Source organism: Macrobrachium nipponense, chromosome 19 (assembly GCF_015104395.2).
Source record: "Macrobrachium nipponense isolate FS-2020 chromosome 19, ASM1510439v2, whole genome shotgun sequence".
Lineage (NCBI taxonomy): Eukaryota > Metazoa > Arthropoda > Malacostraca > Decapoda > Palaemonidae > Macrobrachium > Macrobrachium nipponense.
Genome location: NC_061088.1, coordinates 44454212 through 44467739, shown reverse-complemented (window position 1 = coordinate 44467739; position 13528 = coordinate 44454212). Strand labels below are relative to the sequence as shown.

General features: G+C 35.6%; 1 protein-coding gene across 6 annotated transcripts in view; it reads right to left on the bottom strand.

The window, feature by feature from the left end:
* The window catches only part of LOC135216728 (uncharacterized), a 481792-nt gene that overhangs the window by 213466 nt on the left and 254798 nt on the right, over positions 1-13528 (bottom strand). For 5 of the 6 annotated variants that reach the window (XM_064252201.1, XM_064252208.1, XM_064252194.1 and 2 more), the window contains exon 12: positions 11026-11104. In XM_064252201.1, coding sequence (XP_064108271.1) covers positions 11026-11104 — 79 coding nt within the window. The remainder of the gene's footprint in view (positions 1-11025; positions 11105-13528) is intronic. The other variant, XM_064252232.1, reaches the window with a different exon arrangement.

The following is a 13528-nucleotide window of genomic DNA, read 5'->3' as shown; positions in this document are numbered from 1 at the left end:
AAAATTGCCAGTCCGTGAGTGCATATGTTAGTGCGCTCATTAGCGTGCGTAAGTTCATACGTCCGTGAGAGCAAATGAATGGAATATATTCTCTAGCGTGGTAATTAATGGGGCAATCATACGATAGACGTTCGTAACGATATCAGCGGAGGTGGCGCTTAGAGATCCATCAAGTGAGATTGATTCGGTTTGTTACTGCCGAAAATGAATTCTCTATTGACTTATTTGAGAAAGATTGATAAGTTTCTTTGACAGTGAGGATAGTGTGTGACAATCTTAATAATGGTGTCTTAATGATGTTTGGGATTTTAGATTCATTTTCTTTAATTTTTATGATAGCTATTTTGGGGAAATAGAGGCTTTATCTTGTATCTCAAGAGTTTGTATTAGAACCTAGATTCAATGACTGATTTAAGCTACACAGAGACGAGGTGCTGGGGAGTATCGAAGGTAAGTCACGTTACCAGTTTATGAATTCTCTCCTTAATCTAACATTGGTCCATAAGATAGGTGTAACAGATGTGGTGGCAATTGGAAAAAAACAATCAGGCCTATGGATTACGTTTCTGGAGAGACTGGGGATTATATAGGAGTCAGGAGATAATGTATAAGTCAGTAGTATCAAGCTTGGTTCATTTTAAAATGTTGCTAATGGGGAATAGTGGAAGTTCGTACAGACCGCAAGCCATTATTGGAGCTTTTTAATAAGCCAGATCTGTCGCCCAAAAGAGCTCGAGGGTTCTTAACTATCAGAGATTTTGATGTAAAGCTCAAATACATAACAGGGCAGACAGAACGTGGTAACAGATGCCCTTAGTGGAAGTTTTTATGATACGGCGGGATTTCAAGTTGGGGTGATTACTAATGATTCTATACAATGGGACATCGGTCTCATAGAGCATAGGCAAGATGAGGATGAAATGTTTCTAGACACAAAAGCATTCTCAGAGGTGAATTAGTCAGGAAAAATTATAAGTTGCCTCTTTCAGGTTTAGAATTAGAGGGTAATCTGTTGGTTAGGAAAATTAAATGTAAATTAAGGACGAGTAAAAGTAAAGGGGACACAACACAGATCATGATTCCGAAAGTCCTAATCCCAGTGGTTTTAGATACAGTGCAGTGCAAGTTTGGTAGTCCACATTTGGGGGTAGAAAAGATGTACAACGAGATGCGTAATAAGTATATTTGGGCAGATGTGGAAAACTTTATGAAAAAGTGTGCAGTGTGCAATACTTGCAAACCCGCAAGAGTAACTTCTTACAAATTACGGTAATATCCGATACCAAGTAGACCTTTTCAGAGGGTGCACATGGATATCTTGGGAAATTTTTTGTGAATCAGGGTATTTTTTGTTTTGTATGGTGCTTTTACGTTGCATGGAACCAGTGGTTATTCAGTAACGGGACCAACGGCTTTACGTGACTTCCGAACCACGTCGAGAGTGAACTTCTATCACCAGAAATATACATCTCTCACTCCTCAATGAAATGGCCGAGAATCGAACCCGCGACCACCGATGTGGGACGCAAACACCATACTAACCACGCCACTGAGGCGCTCTGAGTGAATCTGGGTATGGTTACAGATATTTGTTGGTAGTAATAGATGAGCTGACGAAGTAGTTGTGGCATTTTTCAATGGGGGCATCTGTAGATATGGCTCACTTGAGGTTTTGCTGAATGATAATAGTAGGGAATATGTAAATAGGACTTAGAGTATCTGGCAGAAGTTATGGGGTTACAGAAAGTAACAATTATTCCAAACAAACCTGAAGCGAATGGGTTATGTGAACGAGCAAACAGAAAAGTTCTCGAGGCTCTCAGGAAGACTATAGAAGGAAATGACAGGGACTAGGATAGATATGTAGATACAGTCAGGCATAACATGAATACTATGGTCAATGATTCTATTAAAATGTCTCCATTCGAAGCATTATTTGGTTGCCAGGCGCGAGGCACATTTAATTTGTTGCCTATACCTTTTCGCGGGAAAGATACAATTAACTCATTAATTTCTACAGCAAAGGAGATACACGCTTATTTCATCTGAAATCTCGAGGCTAAGACTCGCGAAATGGTGGACAAAAACCAACGGGAAATCATTAGATGTTAAGGTTGTTATTGGAGATAATGTATTCATGAAAATTAATGTGAGAAATTAATTAAGTTATAAGTTAGGTCCAAAGTTTGAGGGTCCTTTTAGAGTTATTGAAGAAAAGAGAGGAAACAGGTCAGTCTAGATTGACGCATATATCAAAGATCAAGAAGACGGGAAAATGAGAAAAAGGTGACAGTGTGCAGTTTGCATTTTTTTCTCTGTTTTACAAATGGATGATGAAATGTGAAATACACAAACCTGTAGAAGTTTTATATTTTAGTTAATCAGTCTTATTTACCATTATTTTTTACTTCTTTCCTTCTTTTACTATTTTCTTATTATGCGCAACTATAGCGATCTGGTGTAAATATCTGGGGTAATTGTTGGAATAATGGAACAAGTTGGGTGAAATATGTAGGGAAATACCGTGGAGTTGAAAGACGTTATAAGGATTTTTGGTGGTTATGATTTTTGTTGATTTCTGGAGGTGATAATTTCTGGTGGTTATGGTTTCTGGTGGTGATGATTTTTGGTGGTGATTTCTGGCGGCGTTGATATTTGGTGGCGACCTGTGGTTTTATGAGTCAATGAGGTGATTATTGTGGTTCTTTGTGGCATTATGGCTCTTAGGGGTGGTATTGGTCCATTGTAGTTTTACGGTTTTCTGGTGGCAGTGTATTTATGAAGATATATTCACCAGTGTTGATATTTCGTGGATTTTGGTTCTCTTTGGTGTTGTATATTTGGCGGTATCACATGCGTTTCAATGGCTTAGCATTTATCCGGAGGTAGTGTATTTTATATGGGTGGTTATATAACATAAGTGGACATTTTTGGGTAACAGTGCTGACATGAGGATTTTTTTTAGGATTTTTGAGGATTAATATGGTTCTGTGGTATCAATGAGGATTTCTTGAGGATTTTTGAGGATTAATGTGGTTCTGTGGTATCAGTGAGGATTTCTTGAGGATGTTTTTAGGATTTTTGAGGATTAATGTGGTTCTTTTGTATCAATGAGGATTTTTTAAGGATTTTTTTAGGATTTTTAAGGAATAATGTGGTTCTGCGGTATCAGTGATGATTTATTGAGGATTCCCCAGTGACGATTGACGAGGATTTGGGGTTAATTTGAGGTTAATGGTGATTTCAAGATTTATGAGGCTAACTAGACAGGAGATTGTTGCTGTTTGTGGATGTTTGGAAGAAAAAGGTTGTTTGGTGCTGACAATGTTGTGGTGTCTCGGACCATTGTTGATATTTTCTTTTGGATTTGGATAATCAGAGGAATTTTAAGGGCTCATTCATGAAATGCTACTGATTTGTTGTGGCGGTAAATTTTGTGTGTGATGCAAACTACGTTTAGTAATGGGGTGAAAGACTTTAATTATTAATTTTTATTTGGGGAATTTTATAACTGGGATTAAGTGGTGTGAATGGTTTTTCTTCTTCTTTTTTTTTTGCATAAGTTTCCTTCTAAATGACAGATTATTGTAGAGAGATGGTAGAATTTATCTTGAGATACATAAGATAGAAATGAGAGTTCTGGGATATTTCAAGTTCATCAAAAGGAGACGCGGTTACGATTCCTCCATAGGATGACGATGGACCCACAATTCATCAACAAAGCAGTAAAAGTTCCGCCTACACTGGAGACAATTACGATTCCTCAACTAGAGGATAATGGAGAGGACAATTTTCTCTTCACAGAGCTACAGAATTCCAGCAATCATGTTATGGTGGCGATAATAATGGTCACAATGTGCGTTGCAGGGGCCATTCAATTTGGATGCAGGTAACGGAGTAGGAGGATCCCATCGGCAGAAGTTGCCTTGAGTCACGTGGCAAGCTAAAAGACATTATGAACTATTTACCAGTAATCAGGACTAGTTTGCTCCAGGAGTGCATACAGGTGGTGCCCAAGCTTTAAAAAAGCACTGGTATGTAATAGTTAAAATTAGGTCAATAACGAGTTATTGGCATTTGTATATGAAAACCGTACAACCTCAAGTGTTTTGGAATTTTCAAAAATCTAAAAACACCGAATTCCTCAGGATGTTCAAAAGAGACAAAAGTCATACTGATCACATTGGCGAGATCGTGGGAGCACAAATGACCTGGTTAGCCAAATATCACATGATTGTGGCGTCATAAAATTGCAAGTGCGCGTGTGCATCAGTTCATACATCAAACAGGGTAGGTTCGTTGAAACTTCCAGAACATTGAGTGAATACGTCAGTGCACTAAATAGGGTGTGCACATGAGACGTAGAAACGCACGTACATACGTTAGGGCATTCATTAGCGTACATAAGTGCATACATCCGTGAGAGCAAATGAATGGAATATAATCCCCTAGGTGATAATTAATGGGGCAATTATACGACAGACGTTCGTAACGATATCAGTGGAGGAGGCGCTTAGAGATCCATCGATTAAGATGGATTCTGTTTGTCACTACTGAAAATGAATTCTCTTTGACTTATTTTACAAAGACTGATGGCTTTCTTTGACAGTGAGGATAGTGTGTGACAATTTTAATAATGGTGTCTAAATGAATTTTGGGATTTTAGATTCATTTACTCTAATTTTTATATTAGCTATTTTGGGGAAATAAAGGCTTTATTTTGTATCTCAAGAGTTTGAATTAGAACCTAGATTCAATGACTGATTTAAGCTGTGGAGAGACGAAGTGCTAGGGAGCATCGAAGGTAGGTCACATTACCAGTTTATGAATTCTCTCCTTAATCTAACACCGGTCCATAAGATAGGTGTAACATATACCAAGAGATCCACCCACAGGTAGCCGTTTTTACTAGGTCACCCCCGCTGATAATTTCTCTTTAATCTTCTTAAGTGCTGGTTAAAGGAAGATTTTATCTATGATATCTGAATCCCAGGTGCCTATTGAGATATCCATTACCTGTCTCTGTTTTATCAAGGCTGACTCTATCATCTGGCTTTTGTTCTGGAAAACCCCTTTCACAACGAATCAAACAGCAGGAATATTATGTGAGATCTGGCCAAATATCGAATGCATTATTCATACATATGAGAGATTTTGATCATCCTATTAACTGGAGTCAAGCTAGAGCTTTAATCCCATGTAATGAAACAGTTAAAAGGAATATCATTGAATCTTGTTTCATCAAGTCAAATAATGGAAGTGTTCTAAATTTAAGTCTTAGTTTATTTAAACTCGATGCCTTCATGATGAAAGAAGTTGTAGATAAATATAAGCAACAAAATTAATATATTCAGTTTTCTACATGCTTTTGGAATTTGTATGGCTACGGTTTAGTTTCTCTTATGGTTAAATCTATGTTTAAGTATGTGATCGTGTGATATCCGATAATCCTGGATTATCTCTTTGATTTTTACCATTTTGACAATTAACCATCTGGTATTCTTGATCCTTTTGTTTACCTGGTAACTTTCTTTTCAACTGTATTTCATTTGTTCCTTGACAATGTCTTAGTAAAGACGAAAGTGCCTGGATTTCTGCCTATCATTTTTCATGAGGTATTTGCTTATTTAATGAAGTCACTTGCATCTAACATTACATCCCATTAGTATAAAACAGTTAACCCTCTACAACAGCTTCCACAATCTCTCTGAGTGCTTTGACTCATAGCCTTTCCCTACGAAATACTGCAGCCGGCTATTACTCTCCACAGGTATCTGGACTGCCCAAACCTGGGCGGGAAAGAGATTAAGCTGCGACTGTATTGGACTGCATGTTGATTATATGGCTGAACCTGTAAACCACGACGTCAAGGTATCAAGACTGACACACTTTCCCTGTATTGGAAAGGTGCTAAACTTTGACCGAGACAATAAACGGCCACCATAGATGGAAGTTTGGCCTTTGATGTATGCCAGCTGCCCTTGTTAACACATCTCCCACCTGGGCATCCCCCCCTTGCTCCTCTCTATTGACACGACAGCATGTGATACTATATGGTCCATAGTGTACCCTCTTTCCCGTTCCTGCCACTGGAAGTAGTCAATCCAGATCCACTAAGGTGATTTGTGAAAATGATGGTTTACATGCAGTCAGTCTTATTTCCCTAACTATTTTCCTTTCCTCTCTGTTTGCTACTGTTGCTTCCATTATCCCAGTTTCGTGCTCAGCTATTGTAATAATATAACGCATTCCCAATTGTTACTTGCGTTGCTGCAAATATTTCCATTGTGCTTGTTCCCAGTAATAGCAGTCCTCCTGAGATATTCCCATTGTTAATAGCATCTGCTAGAATGATTTATCAAGAAGTAATGTAACTGTTGAGTCTTAGTATGCTCCCTTATTGACCAGTAAGGTAACATTCCCTTTGTGTAAGCACCCAGTAATTTTATATCCCTGAAAGTGAACTGTAACATAACATAATAAGAGAGGGACCACGTTTAATACTTTGTGTAAGATTTCCTCGATCCCCCACCACATGTCTGTCTCACTTGTGTTGATCTTGTGATGCATTCCAATCTGAGATGCGCCATTGTATGCCTCGCTGTGGAATTTGGAATCTTGCAATGTGAAGCTCTGGGACCGAGAACACTGTTCAACTTTTCCAGTGACCGGTCCAACTAGCCATCTCATCAAGCATTGAATCATTCTTGCATGAATTACCTATATTACAGGGCCTTATTGCTCCCATAACCCTGAAGGTGTTATTCATCTGAGCCGTAATGTCGTGACCAAAACTTTAACAATATAGATAGATAGATAGATAGATAGATAGAAATACATTGCAGTGTATAATCTTCACACTCTACTATATTTTTACCTACCATTTATTTCTTTTTTAAGGGTAATGTATTAAGCAAACTTTTAATTGAAATTACAGTAACTTTAATTTCATTTAAAAGTTAGCTAATACTAAGGGAGCATGAATCGGGGCGTCTTTAGTGTTCAAACTCATGAAGTAAACATTTATTAGCATTTTTAGAGACTACCAAACTTATGCGAAAATTCCCGTTATGCGAGGGGATCTGGAACCTAACCTTGCGTAAGTTTGTGGTATTTCTATATATATATATATATATATATATATATATATATATATCATATACATATATATATATATATATATATATAGAAATATATAGAAATATATATATATATATATATATATAGAAATATATAATATATATATATATATATATATATATATTTATATCATATCTATATATACATACATTTATATATATATATATATATATATATATATATATATATATATATATATGGAGAAATTCTTCCTGCGTCGTATTCAGTGTATATAGATTTATATATATATATATATATATATATATATATATATATATATTTCTATATACACTGAATACGACGCAGGAAGAATTTCTCCATATATATATATATATATATATATATATATATATATATATATATAATAATATAATATATAAATATGTATGTATATATAGAAATATATAGAAATATATATATATATTTCTATATACACTGAATACGACGCAGGAAGAATTTCTCCATATATATATATATATATATATATATATATATATATATATATATATGTATATATATATAGAAATATATATATATATATATTATATATATATATATATATATATATATATATATATATATATTCTATATATATATATATATATATATATATATATATATTATATATATATATATATATATATATATATATATATATATATATATATATATATATATTATATATATATATATATATATATATATATATATATATATATTATCATATACACTGAATACGACGCAGGAAGAATTTCTCGTCCCTACGAGTATGAGAAGACTTGCCACCAACAATGACACCACCGATCACGACAACTCCATGGAAGACAACGCCCCCGATCAAGGTACTCCTGTAGCCGATGGAAATCAAATTAGCCGTGACGTCCCACAGCGTAGCGCAACGCACATCAACGTTACAGCGCCGCTCAGGAGGTCCAGACGGCTGCAGGATATGCAGCATCGCAACCATCGGCTCGAAGAAAGTGAGTGGCTTGAGACCTGGCTCAGGCAACCAATGAAAACGAAGACTCACCGCCACCAGCCAACAGGAGACAAGCATGGGGCAGACCCCCTGCTGTCAACCACAGATATAAGGAGGAAAGACACCACACCAAGATCAGTCCACCCTCAGCTTCCCAGCCCGAGGATGTCTGGCAGCTCCAGACGAAAGCTCGCTTTAAGAGAGAGAGAGAGAGAGAGAGAGAGAGAGAGAGAGAGAGAGAGAGAGAAAATGACTATGGTATCATAGTTTATCTGTAAAATTCAAATATATACACCTATTTTGACCCAGTATTCGACCATGACCTTTATAGGCGCTCTACTAGCCTGTTTAAGTAGCACGGGAAAAGCTGCTATTCGCAAAATAGAGAAGAATCTCTACAAGTGTAACGCTGCTGAAGTAGCCATTACTTTTAATAAAGTATGCTTGAGAGAGAGTCTGCTTCCTAAGTATTATATTATTATTATTATTATTATTATTATTATTATTATTATTATTATTATTATTATTATTATTATTGGAAAATAATGATAAACATAGTGCATAGATCTACCATAAAAAATCCCTCATCTCAGTAAGAGAGAGAGAGAGAGAAAATGATTATTTTATTATCTAATGTTAATTTACACATAAAAGCTTGAAAACTTATAAATTATATGAAAAATTTTTTAAAGAGCACTTTTGCACGGTTTCCCTAGGATTCGAAAATGTTGTGTTTGCATTCACGTGTCTGTGAAACCACTCACGTATGATAATTAATTTGGTTCTAATGAAAAGGTCGCACTATTGCGAATTTGCACGACTCGAATCGTGTAAGATTGAGGAATTACTGTATATATAAAATTCAGAAGTAATAAAATCACTTTCCAATAGTTAACAATGCTGCACAATCCAAGAAAACGTTGGTAATACTGCTTATATTCATTAAAAGACTAAGACAAGGTTTAGGGGTTGTAGGAGTCCAGGAAAGATTTCCAAGGTGAGGGGGCGGGGGGCGGCGGTAGGGGCGCGGTTGGAGGGCTAGGTGCCAAGAGAGGGGGAAAGGCAATGTGACTGCTTATAAAAGAGAAAGAGTTGTTTTGAAAAGTCGGTGGCCAGGGAGGAGTTTCACTTGCTGGCTGGCAGGGGAAGGGAATGCAGTGTGGCATGGGTGGAGAGAGGAGCTCAGGCATTTGACTTCGTTAGAGCTTTTTGTGTTTTATGTTTTTGACGTTTATGCTTTTTCCATATATCAACAGATATTATAGTATACTGTACTGTACCTTGTAATGAAACAATCACACACAACGCAAATAAATAAATAAAAAATAAAAGAGATAGAGGAAAAAAGGGCGCAAGAGAACAACTGATACTATGAATAGTGAAGTCTAACACATGCAAGCGCGCACACACACTCTTTTCCTTTTTTTAATTTTCACGTTCTGCTATTCTCATTTTTATTTTTACTATTTTCAAATTTTCTTCATTTTTAAGTGTTTTGCCATAATTTCCATAATTTTGGGATTTTTTAGGGGGCCTCACATGAAGTAAAAAGAGAGGGTCATCTTTGAAAAGAGGTCAAATGACACCTATTTGCTTATCTAAAATTCAGGAATGCAAAATAAAAGTGCAACACTGATAACAATATTCAATGCAAATAATAACGAAACAGTTTGCCATTGTTGACGGTTATCATTAATACTAATACTTCAATGGATAATTGGGTACCGAGAACCTTAAAGAAATAAATGACCTAATGATCCATAAAATAAAAATAATTAACCTTCGTTCTTGAAACTGGAATGATAAGTCCACTGGCTAAATGCTTTTAAAATATTCTTATAGGGTCCATGAAGGAAATAATATAGTGTGAAATATTCTTATAGGGTCCATCGACAGCTTTTGTATGAAAGAACATTTAAAGCTTTGTTCACAATAATTGTGGTTACTTTTTCATTTAGAAACTCTTATGAAATAATAGTTGAAGTCCTGCGAGGGCTTCTTTCTGTGAGAAAAATTATGATAGTGATGTCACAGGATGAGAAAATTATACAGAAACCGACTGTTTAACTCCCCAATTTGTTTCAAATAATGACAAAACTGATGCCCATTACTAATCACTTGACAAAAGCACATTATAATCATTAGACAGTACCTCATCCAAAGCTCTACAACCAGTCGAACCTGATTGCTTCATTGCTCACTAACAGATGAGGAGCCATTAGAGCAATTAAGAGACTGTACAATCTTAGAGCAATACCACCCCACCCCATTCTCCTGCATGGTGGATTACTGTTTAGTTTTAACATGTGCACAGTAATGTAGACTCAAGATCACACTTCCTCTGCATATAACGTTCACATAAGACTGCGGTATTCAACTACATTACCACATGTTGGAGATTTAGTTTGCCACTGATGATGACTAGCTTTAACATACCAGGCATAATGTGCTCAAACACTAACCTTCTGTATTTGTGCTCTCAGCAACTTTTTCCGGCCATGCATATGATTTATTATCTTAACAGCCAGGCAATGAACGTAAATTATTATCTTGGTTGATAGGCAGCTAAAATGTTATTTAACAACGTATAACCTAAAGGTTAACATGAAATTACTGACAGGAAGGTGAATGGATAGGTGATATGTTGTGCGTGAACATAATTCATACTCAAAATTTAGTTAACCTTTCATTATTAACATAACGTTGTAACTAGAATACGTCCGCTCTGATGCAGATAATTCTTGTATAAAGGCTTGACCTTTAATTATTGCTATTATTACTAATACGCCACAGAGCACAATATCTGAGGCTAATTACATTCTACACATTAACTGAGCTAAAATAATACATGGTAACTTGAATTACCTTTATTCTCGCTATCCACCAACTAGAATTCTCATAATTACCTTTGGTGACAAAATAAATCACTCTCGTCACTGTTGGAATATGAAATGGTGTCATCGGCAATGATTGAAGGCATCGCTTCTGAAATAAAAAAAAAGCAATTATCTGTATAAAGACCTTCAAGTTACTTGAAATACATAAGAAAAATTAGTATGACTTGTGAAATACTTTGGCATAAGATTATTTGTAGGAATATTATCAGAGAGAGAGAAGAGAGAGAGAGAGAGAGAGAGAGAGAGAGAGAGAGAGAGAGAGACTACAGACATTACTACGAGCTAAAGTAAACGAAAATAAAATCATGCAGACACTTGGACTCAGTCTGATAACAGGCAACTGGAGAACAACATTGCAGTCCTGATTACCCCATCTAAAACCCCATCGGAAAATAAATAAAATGAAATTTCCCTGACTACTCAGAACGAGATTCAAGTCCTCACTAATACTGCCAACTCTGCAGTAGATACTGATGCACAGTCGGGTTACTGCGCTTCACGTGCTTCAGCCTTATAGATTACAGCACATCCAACACCATTTTCTGACTTTCAACTCTCTACGAATAGCTTCACGTTATCTTTATAACCAGAATCTAGTTCTCAGACTTTGGATTGGACCTCTTTTATGGAATTATTTTTTTCCTTCCAAGACGATTTTGGGAACAAGGAATTCCAGGTATGATGCAGTATAGGATATGAGGTTGGTTAATTTTGCCTCTTAATAGAGATGTCTTAACGTGCTCATTTCATCTAATTTGAAAAGGCTTAATGAATAAGTAGTCACCAGCATCTTCAGAAGATGCTGGTGACTACTTATTCATTTGAGCCTTTTCAAATTAGATGAAATGAGCACGTTAATGACATCTCTATTAAGAGGCAAAATTAACCAACCTCATATCCTATACTGCATCATACCTGGAATTCCCTGTTCCCAAAATCGTCTTGGAGGGAGAAAAATAATTCCATAAAAGAGGTCCAATCCAAAGGCATGCAGAACAATATATTAGACATCCATATTCAAGTTGTGACTTATACAAAAAATCATACAAATTCAATAATGAATTCTTATCTGCTCCCCAATTTAGACCAATTGCAACTCTGAAATATTAAGGAGATTCTCATCTTCAGTTTTGGGGCCATCAATGTGACAAGACATGTGAGTTTAGAGTTAAATATCATGCCCTAAATTTTCCCTTCCTCTCCAAAGCTAAAGTGGGAACTGTCAGCATGTCTGCATCTGGTAAGTCATACAACAATAATCTCTGATCTTAAAAATCTAAAATCCTGCTATTCAGTCTATTTACTAATGGTACTTGCAAGTGCTGACAGGTGTATTTCTAATTATGAGTAAATCAGGAGATTGTCAAGCCATCAAAACGGAAAAGCTATTAAAGGGGAAGATATTGCTTTTAATAAGTTGTTTATAGCTATCAATCATACAACTCCTAGAACTTAATTTGCTTCGCTATGGTACTCCTTCCTCCCGAATAAAAGGCCGAGAGAGAGATTGCTTCCAGTCTTACTTTTATAAATCTATCAGATAATAATAGTCAATGAATCTGATGTTACCATAAATGGCTATTTTATGTAGTTGTAAGATTATGCCATATCGCCAGGCAATAGCACAAGCCTTTCTAAGATCAAAGAAAACCCTAATGGTTCGACACTGGTTAACGGAACTTTGCTGAAATTGGATAGCTTAAACAGCTGGTCTAGTGATGAAATTCTTTTAAAACCAAACTCGGTTTGAGAAACTAGATTCAAAGCCAAGTCAAAATACTTTATTCCATTAACAACATTTATTAAATAGATTCCAATAACTAAATTTCAGTATCTACTATGCACAAGATTGTTCGTTCTTTGAAAATGTAAGACAATTCACATTGTTAAACAAGATTATGAAAATAAAAATTGTCAATAGTCAATTTAAAGATACTGCTATCCAGTGTACAAGGGTTCATATTGCAATATACTAGCTTTGATTTCTATAAAAACAGAAGTATAGTACTAAATTATATCAATGCCATACAACAGAAATATAGTTGTAAAATAAATAAATAATATGCAAGTCTAGTCATAAAATGAATGTGATCCCTCAAAAAATCAAGTTTATACTCAGCAACATATAAATTTTATGTCAATAAAATAAGTTAATTCTAAAGAAAATCTCAAAACTAATTTCCTGAATGAACTTCAAATTTTCAGAACTTAATGTGCACAATAAAAGAAAATATTTATTAAAGTCTCTGCATCCAGTAGGGTAAACATAGGGGTAAAAGATAAAGAGCTGAATCGTTTTTCAAGTAAATATGTAAAAAGGTGAGGTTTAAATGAAGTTTGGTTTGTCGTTTTCTAGCACCTGCAGGAAGGCGATTCCAAAATGATGGACCAATTACAATACGTCTTGCTCCCCTATTGGTGAAAGTTCTGGAGGCAGATAAGTAATTCTAATGCCTCGTGTTTAGTAATCAGCACGAACTATGGCCTACTATCGGTTAAGAAAAAATCCATT